The 13,842-nt window shown below is 37.8% G+C and overlaps 1 protein-coding gene across 1 annotated transcript in view; it reads left to right on the forward strand.

Moving 5' to 3' along the window:
- Window positions 1-3,332: 3,332 nt before the first annotated feature.
- The window catches only part of HDAC8 (histone deacetylase 8), a 179,909-nt gene continuing 169,399 nt past the window's right edge, over window positions 3,333-13,842 (forward strand). The window contains exons 1-3 of the mRNA XM_043458020.1: window positions 3,333-3,447; window positions 8,059-8,136; window positions 8,721-8,829. Of these exons, the coding sequence (XP_043313955.1) occupies window positions 8,094-8,136; window positions 8,721-8,829 (152 nt within the window). The 5' untranslated portion in view covers window positions 3,333-3,447; window positions 8,059-8,093. The remainder of the gene's footprint in view (window positions 3,448-8,058; window positions 8,137-8,720; window positions 8,830-13,842) is intronic.

Raw genomic sequence — 13,842 nt, forward strand, 5'->3', positions numbered from 1 at the left:
CTAATTTACCATATATACCTTAGGCTTGCTTTGCTGGAATTTTTCATAAGAAATCTCATTTTGAAATATCCCACCCTCACATTCTCCCACAGAGTTCAAAAGTCTGTTCTGTATTTCTGTGTCTCTTTTTCCGTTTTACATATAGGGTTATCGTTACCTTCTTTCTAAATTCCATATATATGTGTTAGTATACTGTAATGGTCTTTATCTTTCTGGCTTACTTCACTCTGTATAATGGGCTCCAGTTTCATCCATCTTATTAGAACTGGTTCAAATGAATTCTTTTTAACGGCTGAGTAATATTCCATGGTGTATATGTACCACAGCTTCCTTATCCATTCATCTGCTGATGGGCATCTAGGTTGCTTCCATGTCCTGGCTATTATAAACAGTGCTGCGATGAACATTGGGGTGCACATGTCTCTTTCAGATCTGGTTTCCTCAAAAACACTTTCTACCACTTTCTATATCTATACATATTCCTTATAATACAACTCAAAGTGGCAAAAAGAACATATTCATTAACAGACTCAAATACATATAGCCTCTCTGTAGCTTGTAAAAATAAGAAGAAAAGTATATAAACCCAATATTATGCTTAGTAATTAGTGCATTCACTTACCTAGAAATGATCTAGGTATATAATGAATATTCATTAAGTAACTCAATTTAGTATCAACCCAAAGTCTTCAGTTACCTAAAGATCTTATAAATTATCATCAGACTGACATAATTACTGTTGAAATAAAGTTTTTCAGAATAATGACTCAATTCTGTTAAACAAATTTGCATTTGTCATAATCTCAAACATTTAATAGAGGTAACATTAGTTTATTCAATCAGTAAACCTTTACAAATTTAGGAAGAATATACCCAACTAGAATAAAAATCCACGTTTATATTATACTTACCATTGATAAAGAAAAACTGTAACTGATTTTAGTAAACCAAAATTATTAAGTTAGTCTTGTTTGCCAAAGATTTACCTATATTAGGCAAACTTAAATTCTTAAAACATTTGAGCTTATTTTTATAGGAATACTTTTTCAGAACATTAAAAGTCTTAAAAGTTCAATTTCCTTATTTTCTGGGAATTTTAAGAATATTCTGTTTATCTAAACACTTAATTCTATAAACCAATGAGAATAGATTTCTTTAAATATAAGAAAAATATTAGGAAAATATTACAGACTGATGAGGCCTTTCTGAATTACAGACATTATTATTATTATATTCAGGCTACTGCCATAGGAGAAATGTTCATTAATAAAGAACATCTCAAAGAAAAGGAAGGGGGACCTGTAGTTTTATAAAGGCAGGTAAACAAGATAATCATCTGTGAGTCTTATGAGAGTCATGAGGAAGCATGAAAATGGTTCTTTCTGGAATATGCCAGGGCAGTGTGGTCTTTTGCAGTTAACTTTCTCAGAATACAAAGGATGAGAGGTTTCCTACTCACACTGATTTCCAAAAGCACAGGGCTCAGATAAATTTCAGTACTGTCTCTGCTTTGTCAATTTTGTCTATAGAATTTCTCTGTTTTCTCTTTTATATGCCATACTATTTCTGCTTGCTTTTTTTGGTTTTGTTCTGTTTTGTTTTGGCTTTTGTATTTCTGTGCCATGACCTGTCTCCTTAACTTAATTGTAGGCTCTCTGAGGGGAGAAAGTATGTCTTGCATTGATTTGTATTTTCCCTCCTTCCCTCTTTTTGCCTAAAACACTTAATGTTCCTTCCCAACTACCTAAAAGTTATTGATTTCAGTAGAAAGACACATTGTCTCTTTCTTCATGTGCTAAAATGGTAGGTAGACTCATAAATTGTAAGCTTTTCATAATTGGAAAATAGCATCCAAGAACTTTCAAAGTTACATATTCAATTCTTATTTATACAGAATTCAAGGTTGGACCAACCTTTTCCTCTAATTGGTTTCAGTCTGGCTGCATATATAATGCCAGTCTATTCTTTCTCTAGATGATCACCAAGTTCACCTTCATGAGTAAAGCCAATGTCTAGTGATATTTTTACCAACTTCCTGCTGTCTAGTGTACCTGTCTCATTGATGTAGTCTGTGAACCAGGGCATTGTGCAGCATATGAAATATTATAGAAGAGATTTCATGAAGAAGTTTATGCATTGTGTAAGCAATACAAAGACTTTACACTCTTGGGCTTCCCTGGTGGCTCAGTTGGTAAAGAATCTGCCTGCAATGCAGGAGACCTGGGTTTGATTCCTGGGTTGGGAAGATCCCCAGAGAAGGGAATGGGCTACCCACTCCAGTATTCTTGCCTGGAGATTTCCATGAACTGTATAGTCCATGGAGTCTCAAAGAGTCGGACACGACTGAGCGACTTTCACTTTTCACGATCTCATAGTAGCCATTTTAACTGATGCTCATGCCTAGAATTCTATTTCAAGTAAAATATTAGGGAGAATGTAGGAAAAAATGGACTGAATATTCAGTCTGTGGAAGCAAAAGAAACTGAAGCATTTAGAATGAGGCCTTAAAGAACAAATTATAACACATGTTTGATGATGATGTTCTTTTACATCTACTCAACAAGGCTTAATGGAAGAGTAATAAAAGAGTAGGTTAATATGCTGACAAGAGGTTAAAGTGACACAGTATCACTGATAGCAAAAATATTGAAGGACATCAGTGAAGTCAGTAAAGACAACTTAAGTGAAGGAGACAGAAAAACTTTAAAAGAGGCTGCTTCAATCATCATTGTAATAATTACATTTATGGAAAGGCAACCACACTGTATTGTCCAGGAGGTTATGCATTTGTACATTCTATACTCAGCTTTTATGAGCAACAAGTCCAAGATGTACTAAAAAAAATTCTAGATTATGTCATAGGGTCAGGACAGAGAAATCAAATCTCCAACACCTTCTACAAATGGCTGAGCAGTATAATCTTTAATGCCCCTTCTAGATTCTAGATTTCTTAAGCTCCTTTAAGTAGTAATCTATGTTCATCATGATGACTTCAAGGTACTCCAGTTTTTTAAAATGACTCCTGAATCATTAAAAAAATATTCTGTTTTGTTCAATATAGTTATATATATTTTTTCCATTTTTTTAGGTTGATTGGTAATATTTTTCATTATATTTCAATATTACCAATCAACCTAAATATTTAGTTTATGAAAACACTTCATTCCCTGGTCATTCTGGGCCATTTACTATATAATCTTTGTAGGTATGTTTTTGTTTTTCTTAAAAGAAGGGGGAATTATAAGGGAATGGATCTCAAGGGTTAGATCCTTGGCTATAAAGACTCCCTTGGATTGCTTGTGGCTATTGGCTAAAGCAACTTGTTTTCTTGCAGAGATGAAGCATCTGGTTTTTGTTATCTCAATGATGCTGTCCTGGGAATATTACGATTGCGACGGAAATTTGACCGTATTCTCTATGTGGATTTGGATCTGCACCATGGAGATGGTAAGCCCTTCACTTCAGAGGAGCTTTGCTGCTAGGACTGGCAGGCTTTATCAGTAAAGCTGTTTCTAGGCAGCTGGTAACAGGAGAAATGCCTCTTGCAATTGAAATTTTCCTAATTGAGAATCCTAAAGTAGGTAGAGATTCTTTTAACTGATGCAATTCCTCCTTTGCTGACCAAGCTGCTTCAAAATACCAGGTTCCTATAATTTCTCCTCCCCTCTCCTCCAGTAGTGAAGCTCTCCAGTAGAGAATTTTAGGAAGTGGAAATGAGGGTAAGATTTCTTAGTGTTTACTCCAGTGCTTAGTAACCTCCCTCAGGCCACTTCCATAGGTTCTAAATGAAACCTGCAGTCAGAACTGAGAGTCCTGATGCTGCTCTTAAAACAGAAGGGCACGTTTGTTTGTAGTTCCCAGGAAAAACTGAGCTTTCCTTCGACGTGTATTCATTTCACTGAAACTATCCCCATCTGCCATATTGGAAGATTGAAGAATGTCATAGATTTCAGAGGCTAGCAGTTTTGTTTCCCCTGGAGTTGTAGACTTCTGTATAACATTTTGCAAGCTTAGCATCATTCCCAGCTCTCCTTTCATCTTTTCTCTGTTGGCACGGCACTCTGCCAAGTATCGAAGAGCGAGCAAAGCTGAGTGGACGACAGGGGGGTTGGGATGGTCCATAAATAAAATAAGGCCAGGCAGACATCCCTGATCCTGGACAATGGCTCGTCGGTTTAAAGGATCTGCGGCTAGGTCTCGGAGCTGGTTAACTACAGAGAGAGCGTCAGGTTCCTCAAGAAACTCGAGTTTAGGAATATTGTGACCTTATGGAGGGAGGGGTGTTGAGGGTGTGGAGAGTGATTACTTTTTTCATCTGGGCTCTGAGTTCAGGTGATGCACACAACTGAAAATATAAGCTTTCAGGGCATGTATTGCTCTAAATGCATATTACATCTTGCTGCCAGACCAGATGTATTAAAAAAAAAAAACACAACAAAACCACCTCCTTTCTATAGCCATTGAAACAAAGTTTACTGTTCTAACCAGTTTGTATTTTATTTTGCATTGCCACACATCTGCTTGTTTAGGAAACAACATCCCTTTGGTAGTAATGGTTCAGCACAAGTAGGTATTACAGCTTGATGTGTGTGTTCTAATTCTCAGTGTTCTTTGATTCCAGGTCTTATAGAGCAGTTAAGGCAACTTTAATGGCATTTTTTGGAAATATGCTGTAAAATAATAAAAGGTGACATAATTAAAAAAAAAAAAAACAGAAGGGATGCATGATGGACTAACACTCTGAATTTTTCACCAACAGGGATATCAACTCATGTAGTAATCAAGATCTGTGCCACTTGCTTTGTATTGTTAAAATTTTTAGTCTTGCACAAACCCAGGGCATCTTCTCTAACTTTTAGTAGTAGCAGACTGTAACAATTTGCCTTAACCCCATTAATCCTCTCTTAGAAGACTTCACTAAAAGGCTGTATGCAGCCCTCCTGTGTACCTTTCATTTAGAATGTAGAGCTTAAGTGACAGCTACCCTCATTCTATTTCTCATATAAATATAGCCCGTGTGCGACATATATTTTCATCAATCTAGGAACACTTATCCAGTAAAACTAGTTAAGAATATACCCTTCCTGCCCCCACATTAGTGATTGCTGCTTCCCTGTTTCTTTTGAGACAAACTAACATAATCAAGGCATAGGAGTAGTATATCATGGAAGCTGGGGTCAGCTCTACTGCCAAAAAAGAAAAAGAAGGAAGAAATTGTGGGAGAGACCTCCCCAGGTAGTTCAATTAGATGGAAGCTTCCGGAATGGTGACAGAAAATTAAAGGTAACAGAAGAGAGAAGAGTTAAACCAACACACTACTTCAAGAACCATGTCCAATGAATATCTGAATATTCAGCCAATGCAAAACACAGCTTAGCTCAAAACCCTTCAGAGACTCTGATTGCTTATAACAAGGGTAACATTTGGCCTGTGGCTTGTTTTTGTATGACTAGCAAGCTAAGAATGGTTTTTTACATTTTACAAGGTTGTGAAGAAAAAAGTGCAATAAAGACCATGTAGTTTGCAAAGTCTAAAATACTATGGAGCCACTTGGTTTGCTAACCATTGGCCTACAGCAATGGTTCTCAAACTTGAATGCAGATTAGGCTGACCTATGGGTGGGGGGCTTACTGTAAAATGCAGATCCCTAGGCCACATTCACCAGATATTGGATTTAGTAGGTCTGGTATGGAACTGGGAGTCTCCATATTAATAACACCCCAGTTGTTCCACAGGCTACACTTTGAAAACCAGTAGTCTTCAAGGTAGAGTCCACATTATTTGCCCTGTCTTTTAAGGCCTGCCTCAATGTGGCCACACTTCCTCTCTCCAGCCTTCTCTCTCACTACTTGCTGTCTGCGCTACTGTACTCAGTGATGCCCGGACACATCTCACTGTTCCCACCTTCCTGACTTTGTGGTACTTTTTCCTAACCTAGTTTTGCATTCTCTTACCCTTTTGTATCTTCAAGTTCTGCCTAAGAGCTCAGGTTGGTAGTAAATCTGCTCCGACCACTCCTGTCCGAGTAGTTTCTCCCCCTGCTCACGTCCTGTATTGTTTCTATCACTGATTTGATATTTAACTATATATTGTATTATTAGTGAATTCTTTAATGTGTCTGTGTCTTCTCATCCCATAGAAACTTTCAGTTCCTTCAGAGCACAGATCAATTTATTTACTTCTTTCTGTCCTACACAGTGGCAGGAACAGACAGACCTATGCCTATAGTAGTGGTTCAGTAAAGTATTTGTTGAATGAATGAGTGATTATGAAATTCAAACTCTTTGTATCAGAGTTCAAGAATAGAATCAAGTCTATTGAACCATGTAAGAATGAAATAAGACTGTCACCTGAAACCATTCTTTCCATTTGCAATGTTATTTCTGCACCATTTAGAGTTTCCTGTTTTAGCCAGCTTTTATGGTGTGTTTCATTTCAGTTTATTTCCCCTCTTCAGCACCTCCCTTCCAGTGACCCCTGCCCCACCTCCAAACACTTACACATTTGGTTTATTTTAAATCTCCCATGATTCCGTAACTAGCACCTTGCAGTGGCTTCACCAGCACCCCTACCCCATCCTCACTTTCTTTCAGCTACCTAGCCACTCTTCCCTTTCACACCAAGCCCCTTGCCCTCCTCTCTGTCTTTTCTTAAAGTATGATTTTCTAACAACACCTAATGGTATTTCCCTTGAGAAGTGATACAAATGGCTATTAAACATATGAAAAGGTGCTTAACACCCTAAGACTCAGAGAAATGCAAATTAGAACAAGAACATTCTTTCTGCCTAAGATTAAAAAGAATAATACCTAGTGTCAGTCATGACATTGAAAAAGGGTAACTCTCATACACCACTGAGAGAAGTGTAAATTGGTACTACCTTTCTTGATGGATAAATAATCAGGATTGTCATGAGTTGTCCTTGTTTATACTTCCATTTCTAAGTTAAAATACTAGTTTAATTCATTTTCTTTTGTTTACTTAATGCTTTGTGCCTGGAGCCTTTAACTGCTGTTAACTGCCTCCCTAGGGCAAAGCATAAGGCTTGGGAAATTCAAACATACCTGTGATATACAAATAGAGTTAATATTTTTTAAGGTCTCTGTTGGCCTCTAAAGAAGACTGAAGCATTAAGTAAACAGAGACAATTTCTTTATTTGAAGTATAAAAGAGGGTAATACATGAATTTGCTAATAGTCCTCCCATTTTACAACCAGATTATCTGAATACAGTATGACAATTATGTGATTCTGGGAGGAAAAGTGTAGAGGTAAGTAGGGTGTGTATCGGAATAAGTAGTGGCTTATAAGAGACATCATCTATCTCCCAGGCCTCTCTTCATTTTCTGATTCTGTTAAAATGAAAAGGAGATTCCTTTCTTTAAGTTTTTCCTCCTATCTTTCTCCAAGCTTCAAAAAGCTGTCATCAAGCTGCTGTTAAAGGGCTACTTTCAGCCTCCCATGTTTTAGCCAGAAACATGTACTTAGTACACATGGAACTTTGGGTGGATTGCATTTATAACCAAATCTGTATTATAGAAAGGCATTTTAAAATTAGATTTACACTGTGAAGTGCCTAATGTTGGTATAGATGATGTTTTTCAAAGTGTTGCCATATTGTACTTCTTTGAAAAAAAAATCCCAAGAATATAACTTAGAACCAATGAAACAAAACAAAATATAAAACTTCCAAGATGGTGCCAGTTTCCTTTATGCAGTTCTGTTGATAATACATCAATTCTGAGCTCTAGTCCTTCCCCACCTTTTAGAACACATTGTGAAAGATAGCCTGGGCATCCCCATTGCTTGGAAATGTCCAGCTTTAATTTGAATGAATTTGAAAAGGAACCCTAACTTCACTTGGGGCCAAAGTTCTAGCTCATCCTCTAATGACAGAGATTCAAGACCTGAGTTTTGTTACTTTTATTCCATAGCTTGCTAGCCTTATTATTGCTACCTTCTCTCTCTTCCTTCCTACAGTTGCTTTCTAGAGTTTCAGTTGTTGAAAACAGGAGTTGCACTAATGGAGTGTTTCTTCTGCCATTTCTTTCTCCGGTAGGTGTAGAAGATGCCTTCAGTTTCACCTCCAAAGTCATGACGGTGTCCCTGCACAAATTCTCCCCAGGATTTTTCCCAGGCAAGTGATCTGTGTGCTCAGTGTTACATTTGAGGAATAAATACTGCAGTTCTTCTATATATTTCTTATATCTTGTATTTGGATAGCTACATGCTATGAATACCTTGTTGGTGCTACATGCAAAAATTTAACAGAGGTCATTTCAGGTGACAATGATAAAAGGAATGTAACGCTGCTGCTTTTTCCAGATGTTTTTCATTGATTGTCAATAGCTCACTTACACTTACCGGACTATCAGATAGCCTGTATAACCCCCAACATCCTGATAAGTGTAATGATATATTAATGTTATGTCAATCTAAGGTGTATGAGAAGTCAAGCAGAGAAGTTTATCTTTTTTCATTCATTTGGTCCAACAAGATGGAGACTAAACTAATTCTATTTTCTTATGATTTTACTACTTCCCCAACGTTATTTACAAGTTTTTTCTTACTCACTAATTTCATTCCCTTAGAAACCATCGTCCATTCAAGATTGTTCTCTTAATTGACCTTTTGATTTTTGGAATTCCTACTCAGAGAAGCCGTCATATTTTCTAAATCTCGTGTTCTTAAAACTGTTGTTGGTGCTCCTCTCTTTGACAGGAACAGGTGACGTGTCTGATGTTGGCCTAGGGAAGGGACGGTACTACAGTGTAAATGTGCCCATTCAGGATGGCATACAGGATGAGAAGTATTACCACATCTGTGAAAGGTATGACAGCAGTGCTGAGCCAGTAACAAGCGCATTACATTTCTATTAGATGAAATGGCCTCTAATCTCACAGAATTCTTGTTTTCAAAGAACCATTAAAAAAAATTAAAAGCTACTATATACCCACATGCCATTTGTACACTGCTCACTATGCTTATTTGATCAGATAGCCAGCCCCTGTCTGGGAGAGCAGTGTGTTTGGACCAGAGCCCACACTATCGGTTTGATCTTACCTGCCACCCCATATGATTAAGGCCTTCCCAAGAGCAGAGCTTCTCAGCTGTACTGGGGAATCCCTTGTCTGCTAGTTTCTTAGGTAAAATCTGCATGTAGTATGATTTCATTAGCCTGGGAGGGTCAGTTTCGGTTTTCCATTATGGAGATCTGCTTCCATCCACTGGCGTGAATATTAGAGTTCTATCAGTTGTGTTAAAATTGGAGTCGGAAATTCTGTTTTTTTTTTTTTTTTTTTTTTTTTTTTGCAGTATGGTTAAAGATAAAATTACAGCCACTTGTAGGCAGACAGTTTAGTGCCAGTGTGTAGACCAGACCACTGGGGCTAAAAAGCCCTACAGAATGAGGAAAAGGATGGCTAAACTCATATTCATAAAAAACTGGGATCGCTCAGGTACAAATTCATTGCTGACATTGGCAGTAGAGAAAGTGAGTCTGACTAGAAGTCAGCAAGTCAACATAAGGTAAGTAATGGGGATTGAGGTGTTTTTGATCCCTCTCCCACTTGGCTCAGATTTCTCCCAACATTCTGGTGGAAAGAAGGGCTTCCCAAAGGAGCCTGCACTGGCCGTCACTACTGGCAGTTGTATAAACAAAGTAGAAGTATTAAAAAATAAAAACTTTATGGTCCAAAGGTGCCTCTTAGCTCAAGAGATTTGGCATGTCAGGTCATCAGCCGTAGCAGTAGCCTCTTCATATTTTGATCATGTGCCCTGGCTACTACCTCTGCATTGTCAAACTGAAAAGGCTCTTTTTCTTTCTTCAGTCTGCCATTGATGGTTTTAATTGCCCTTCTTTGTTCCCCTTAGGCTCTGTCCTGTCCTTGAGATGTGCAGATCAGAGTTGCTGACGTAACTTTGCCAATGATGTCCTGTGGTTCTGTGTAAAAGAAGAATTATTTTGTTTTTCTTTGAATTCTCTTATTGACAGTATCCAACATTTTGTTGCCCTTTTTTTTGCCATAGCAGGAAACTAGATTGTTCTCTTCAGTACTCTGTCCACAGGGTTTCCTAGTGCTTTTTCCTGGGCCTTAATTGAAAGGTCAGCACCCATCATCCTGCAAGTGTAGCTTGTAATCTCTGGCCCTCCCTAAATGGATTACCTTACATGTGCCCCTATTGAAGCTCATCTGTCAGTCATGAAACCTCCTGAAGTCTTCCTTTCTTCCCCATCAACTTGTCATTTCACTGCCTGGAAAAGCTGAGTATCATCTGCAGACTTGAGGATTTCCCAGCGCCCACCCCCAAACAAGTCTTCAGTCAAAAAAATGTCTGTTTCTCCCCTATTTCTGTCTAAACCAGTTCTTCCTACATGATTTTTAAAAATTGTTATCCCACAGTAATTCATGTTTAAAAATAGCCTTGGTATCAAACTTAATTAAATGTTTTAAAAGTGGATTTAGCCTGGAGGAAAAGATCCATGGAGGATCACACATGATTACCATATTGCCACCTCTACCCCAGAGTATACAGGAAGCCAGCATTTATTAAAGATTCTTCTAGCTTGTGTACCAGAGTACAAGACACTCATTAGTTTATAGCTCCCAGGGCCCCTTTTGCCGTTGCAGCTCCACCAGCAAACTGTACAGAGATCACCTAGAATCAAAACCCAGGCTCCAGGTTTTGATTAGAGAGACAGTCATTTTTCCCTTTGATTTCTTTCAGAAGTCAAGTGTGGTCGGGGCATTATGTGAAGGCACCTCTGATCCCAAGGGTGCCAAGAACGCTTCCTGACCCAAACATCTGTCCCAACTGTTGGACTAATAGCTGATGAAATTCCTTTAACAGGAAACATACTTTTGTTCTACAATGAGAAATAGGCCTTAAATGGAATTCTGGCCCAATCTCTCCTCCTCACCCACACTCTGCCATTTCATAATAGCAGATTTTGCAAGGGTTAGAGCATGAGCACCCTGAGCATTCAGAGGAGAAGTAGCGGGAAGGGGGCACAAACAATCTTTGCCAACTAGTTTTGCAGAGGGTCAGCTCTAGTAACAGTATCACTTAGTCTCAGTCATTATGCTTTTGATTACTTCTAGTTTGTTGCTTAGAATCAGAGCATCTTGTTCATTTACCACTATGACATCTGGTTCATCTGCCTACCTCAAAAGACAGAGTAGACAGGAATAGCTTACCCATGTAAAAAAGTCATTCAGTTCATCTTCAGTCTCTTTCATCCTTTTTGTTCCATGAGCCGACTGGTTTTCTGACTCCTTACCTGTGAGAAATAAAGGACCTCTTATTGCTGGTTCACTTATAAGACGCTCTAATTTTAGTTTGCCACTGGTTTGCTTCTGAACTATCTATCTTTCCATATTGAATTTAGGAGCCCTTTTTCCTTCCTTTCCTTCCTTCTTTTCCTTATGGCTTTTTCCTCTGCTGTAGCCTTTTTTTGACTTTAACAGCTAGGCAGGAACTTAATGGTTTCATCTTAAGGTTAAACATACCCTCTTTATTTTTTTAAAAAATTATCTTAGGGATTCTTTCTTGATAGATCAGATATGGAATCTTTACATGAAGATTTTCAACACCAGAAGTTCCATTTTATGAAAAAGACAATTTCACAGTGAGCGCTCCCTAGGTCATTCAATGCTAATTTAGAAGGGCAAGGGTCACCATTCCCCAAAGCCTCCCATAATTTATATACAGGCAAAGTTTGATGGGATAGGAAAGCTGTTTTGCCAAAGAGACCATTTCCTAATTACCAAGCTCTGTCATCTGAAAACTACCTTTCTGCCTTTATTTAATGTTTGCTCTCTAGTTGTATTTGAATGCAATGTGAGATAGTCTTAATAATGTTTAAACTATTACCCAAAAGGCTGTGTTGATGACTTTTGGGAACATCTATAGTTAAGGAATTTTAAAAAAGGACAAATAACCAAGTACTTCCTTGCAGCTGATTCAAGAGAGGTACTGCTCTGAAACCTTAAATCTTGCAGGATGACCAAACTGTTTGCCCACTGTGAACTGTCATGACATACGCATAATCTGAAGAAGAATTTTAGAGTTGTGTTCAAACTTCTTAGTTTTTACCCTACCTATCATTTTACAGCCCTAACATCCAGAAAGCATTCTTTACTAAACATCCACTTACTAGGATATATCTCATAGAAAGGTTATGTATATGGTGCCTTCCTATATATATATAATGTGTATGATACAAAGCATACTGAAGTTGACACACTTTGGGGAGAAAATCACCTTTTATTAAGAATATTTGACTATTCAACTTTGTAAAATAATTAATTAGAGACACTGCATAAATATTTCGCCAAAAGGAAAACACATTGTTATACAGACTTCTCAATGACTAGGACTTATGAAAGGCCCTATTAAGCAGGGCTTTTCAATCAATAGCAGTCTTTATATCCACATATGCAATACTTTGCTAGTAAGAGCGATCAGCCTGATCAAAGAAATAATCTTATTCTAGTGAACTAGGGTTCACAGTAGTAATTATTAAAATAAAAATCTTCCTGTATTTGGCCTGTTTACCTTGAATCCTATGGTTTATCTGCTGTAACCCAAAATTAAAAGAAACCTTTTTTCCTCCATCAAAGAGCACTGACCTAAAGAAACATTCAGAGATTCCAGAAGTTTAAAAAAGCAGCAGCAACAACAACAAAATTTTTGCCCCTTCTTTTTTGAGAAAAATATTATACTTTTCTATTCGAAATAATTTTTTTATTGCTCTTCAAACTGGTTTTTACAAACATTAATTCTACTATGCTTGGGATAACCAGGATAGCCTACCTGGAAAGAACTTGATCTCTAGGACCACAGCAACCTCATTGAAGGAATAGCTCACTTAAACTCAAGCTTTTATTTCTGTGGGGAATTCCTTCATCCATCTACACTGAGCTCCACTGCTATTCAATGAGGAAGAGAAAAAAATCATATAGTGACTCTGCGGTTTATATTTATTGTATGAGAATTTTCCTTAGACCCTGACATGGCCTCTGAAATATAAGTCAGGATTGTTTTAATCACAAGAATTCATTCCTATAGGTCTGGAGCCATAATTCACCTCTCTGAAGCCACTCTGACCTTCCTACAAAAGAACTGATTGCCTTAAGTCACCTTATAGAATTTTTAAGACATTAATTAACAAGAATGAAAAGGGAACTGCCAATGCAATAACTTAAGGGATTTGCTTATATTTTAGTATAATGATGAGCTTTCATTGTGGCTCAGACAGTAAAGAGTCTGACTGTAATGCAGGAGACCCAGGTTCGATCCCTAGGTCGGGAATATCCCCTGGAGAAAGAAATGGCAACCCACTCCAATACTCTTGACTGGAAAATCCCATGGATGGAGGATTCTGGCAGGCTACAGTCCATGGGGTCGCAAAGAGTCAGACACGACTGAGCAATTTCACTTAGCATAATGGCACTATTTTATTCATTCACTAGACAAATATTTATTGTCTCTGCTTCATTCCCACCCTGTACATAGGTACTATGGTGGTAAACATCCTGGAGCTCCCACATCCTGGAGCTTAGTTCCTAGGGAGGACTTGCCTGTGCCAGGAATTATACTGATCATTTATTTGATTTTTTTCCATTTGATACTTCTAACAATATACAGTACCTGCAAAGGTAGAGTATTCTTATTCCAGTCTTACTAATAAGAAAGTGTGAAAGTGTTAGTCACTCAGTCATATCTGACTCTTTGCAACCCCATGGACTGTCCATGAAATTCTCCAGGCAAGAATACTGGAGTGGGTTGCCATTTCTTTCTCCAAATAAGAGAACTGGAACTTAAAAAGGTTGATTTACTT

This window comes from Cervus canadensis, chromosome X, assembly GCF_019320065.1.
Source record: "Cervus canadensis isolate Bull #8, Minnesota chromosome X, ASM1932006v1, whole genome shotgun sequence".
Lineage (NCBI taxonomy): Eukaryota > Metazoa > Chordata > Mammalia > Artiodactyla > Cervidae > Cervus > Cervus canadensis.